Raw genomic sequence first — 2,466 nt, 5'->3', positions numbered from 1 at the left:
TAGACATATATTATGTTATTATATTATTTAAATTTAATATACTAAATTAAAAATTAGTACATTGCCTTCATTTTTCATCCTCATATTCTGTTAGCAATGGCAAAGCCTCATACACTTTATAAAATAGCATAAAACTTAAAACGAAATGGAAGTCACCACAAATTTATAACCCTTACTAATTTTATTTATAACGATTACAGTACCAAGCTTGTCTGGGATACAAGCAGGAGGGATGGAGGGACTCAAGCAGATAAGGAAAAAGTAAATAGTAATTTCAAAGATGTAACCAAGACAGCAACACCTTAACCAGATTACACCGAAGGTCCACTTTAATTATTTTATTCAACTATAATGACATAGAACACTGAAATCACAATTCAAATCTCTATGCGAACCAGTGAATGGTAGCAGTAGTATATTACTTACAACAGATTTAAGGAAATGCTACTTAACTATTCTGTTTGTTGTTGTGATGTTTGGATACCGGCATACTCGTACAATGAGTGCTTCCCCTCCACTGAGCGGGAGTAATAGTATCGAATATAATCTTCATGAATAAAATTCCTGAACAAACAACGATCATGAGTTTGATCAATGAGTTCCACCGCAGGACCGATTTCTGCATCCAATCCAGGAGCATAAAAAACCCCAATGGACAGCCTATCCCTGCAACTGTTTGTCAATGCTCGATGTTCTACGCTCTTGTATCTCCCATTTGTCATAACCTGAAAAACCAGCTGCATGGTATTGACTAAAACGTTTCATCAAAGAGAGGATATTAGGGTGATTAACGTTTAAGGATCGTGAATTTACCTCTACTAAATTTCCGATGTTAATAACCAGAGCATAAGGAATTGGTTGCACAGCTATCCATTCGTCATCCTTGTGGATATTTAGTCCTACTACTTCTTCATCCTGAAGTAAGAGAGTAATGCCAGTCATGTCTGCGTGTGGGCTCAGACCGAAAACAAGATCTGGTCGGGGGCATGGGGGATAGTAATTTATCCTCATTTTTTGGTATGGATTTCCAAACTTCTTATCAAAGAAGTCAGGATCCAACTCTAACGTCTGGGCAATTAAACTCAACAGCTTTACAGCAAGTGATCTAATTTCACTATTGTATGTATCCATGATTTCTCTGCAAAAACACACGATACATTCAGTAGAACAGTAATAAGCCCTCGCTTCATCATATATATATGTTACAAACACAAGACTATGTCTAGACCAGTAAGGGCATAACATGTATCTTTATCTTCATGTTTATTGCATTGCATTGCATGGCAGATTCTGAGAATGTTTTGAAATTTGATGGTTAAGATATAATTTGATGGTTAAGACATGGATAAGAGGGACGTCAAATAATTGATTTTTGAATTTTACTGTCTGTTCAAATTCAGTTTCATAACAATTTCAGTTTCATAATAGAGATAAAATAATTGACCTTTAATCTCTCTTAATATTAGCATCAACATAATTTATGATATGATTAATCACAAACTTTTTATCGAAATCGGTATCAATCACAAAAGTCCACAAAAATCTTTGAAGTTTGAAAGCTTCACCTATGAACCACCTTGGCACCTGCGTATACCTGAAATCCGCAGGTTCGACTGGCCAAAGATTTAAATCTCTATAACCAGAAGGAAACATTATCAAACCCAACGAGTCACCCCAATCCAGCTTCTGTCGTTCAGACACGACGAATGTCTTGCCGTAGCCCTGAAGATCTCTTGGATTAACAGCATACTTCTGTTTCTCCTCCAATGGAAGCTGGAAAAACTCCCTTCCAGCTCTCCTAACAGCATCGAGTAACGAGTTCGGGACACCGTGATTCACAACCTACGGAAAACCCATTAAAACATGTAACTTTTTTGTTTTTTCCAAATCTGTCGACTGACTATATAGCAAAAACTAACGAAATATACCTGGAAGAAACCCCATTCTTCACAAGCCCGGGCAAGTTTCGTAATCTCTTGTTCTCTGTACATTCCTGCTGAAATCTTGGCCATGTCAATGATCGGAATGTTAAACTGATGATCAGACACTGTCGTTGGTGTTGGTATTGCTTCGCCTCTTCTGATATATCTTTCTGGTATTGTTCCCTGCTGTTTTTTTGCAAGTTCTTGAACGCTCTCGACTATAACAACAGATTTACCCCAGTTGGGAATGCTCCTATTGCTCTCATCAATTGAAGCCATTCTTCCAACCTTGCTCTGCAAGAAAGTTCAGGCGAAATCGATGACAAATATAATGCACCCAGGCTGAAAATAACATTGATAGAACCAGGAAACCATCAGAAGTATTTATAGATGGAAGTAACTTCTGTTAAACCAAGCCTTGTTCCATGCGGAAGGCCATCGCGAATCACTGTATGTAACAGGAATATGCAGTTCATGAAACGAAAGGGCGCAGTTTAACTTTTTTAAATCGGAATCGTGTGATCCATTTCTTATCAAAGTCTAA

At 37.3% G+C, this 2,466-nt stretch overlaps 1 protein-coding gene across 1 annotated transcript; it reads right to left on the bottom strand.

Annotated features, from left to right (window-relative positions):
- Positions 1 to 452: 452 nt before the first annotated feature.
- On the bottom strand, positions 453 to 2,201 carry LOC149217230 (protein LATERAL BRANCHING OXIDOREDUCTASE 1-like). The gene is made up of 4 exons (XM_089390164.1): positions 1,929 to 2,201; positions 1,595 to 1,842; positions 814 to 1,138; positions 453 to 725 (listed from the first exon to the last, which is right to left on the bottom strand). Exons 1-4 carry the CDS (start codon positions 2,199 to 2,201, stop codon positions 453 to 455), a joined length of 1,119 nt encoding a protein of 372 aa, XP_089246290.1.
- Between the last annotated feature and the right edge of the window lie 265 nt (positions 2,202 to 2,466).

Source organism: Pinus tabuliformis, chromosome 1_1 (genome assembly GCF_031772625.1).
Source record: "Pinus tabuliformis cultivar Carrire ecotype Pingquan chromosome 1_1, CPIR1, whole genome shotgun sequence".
Taxonomy (NCBI): Eukaryota; Viridiplantae; Streptophyta; class Pinopsida; order Pinales; family Pinaceae; genus Pinus; species Pinus tabuliformis.
This window is presented reverse-complemented; position numbering and strand designations above follow the sequence as displayed.

Coding starts and splice junctions, on each gene's coding strand:
- LOC149217230 (XM_089390164.1), bottom strand. CDS start 2,201: ATGGCTTCAATTGATGAGAGCAATAGGAGCATTCCCAACTGGGGTAAA. Junction 1,139..1,594: donor GTCGAACCTGCGGATTTCAG/GTATACGCAGGT, acceptor GTGTTTTTGCAG/AGAAATCATGGATACATACA. Junction 726..813: donor ACATCGGAAATTTAGTAGAG/GTAAATTCACGA, acceptor CTGGTTTTTCAG/GTTATGACAAATGGGAGATA.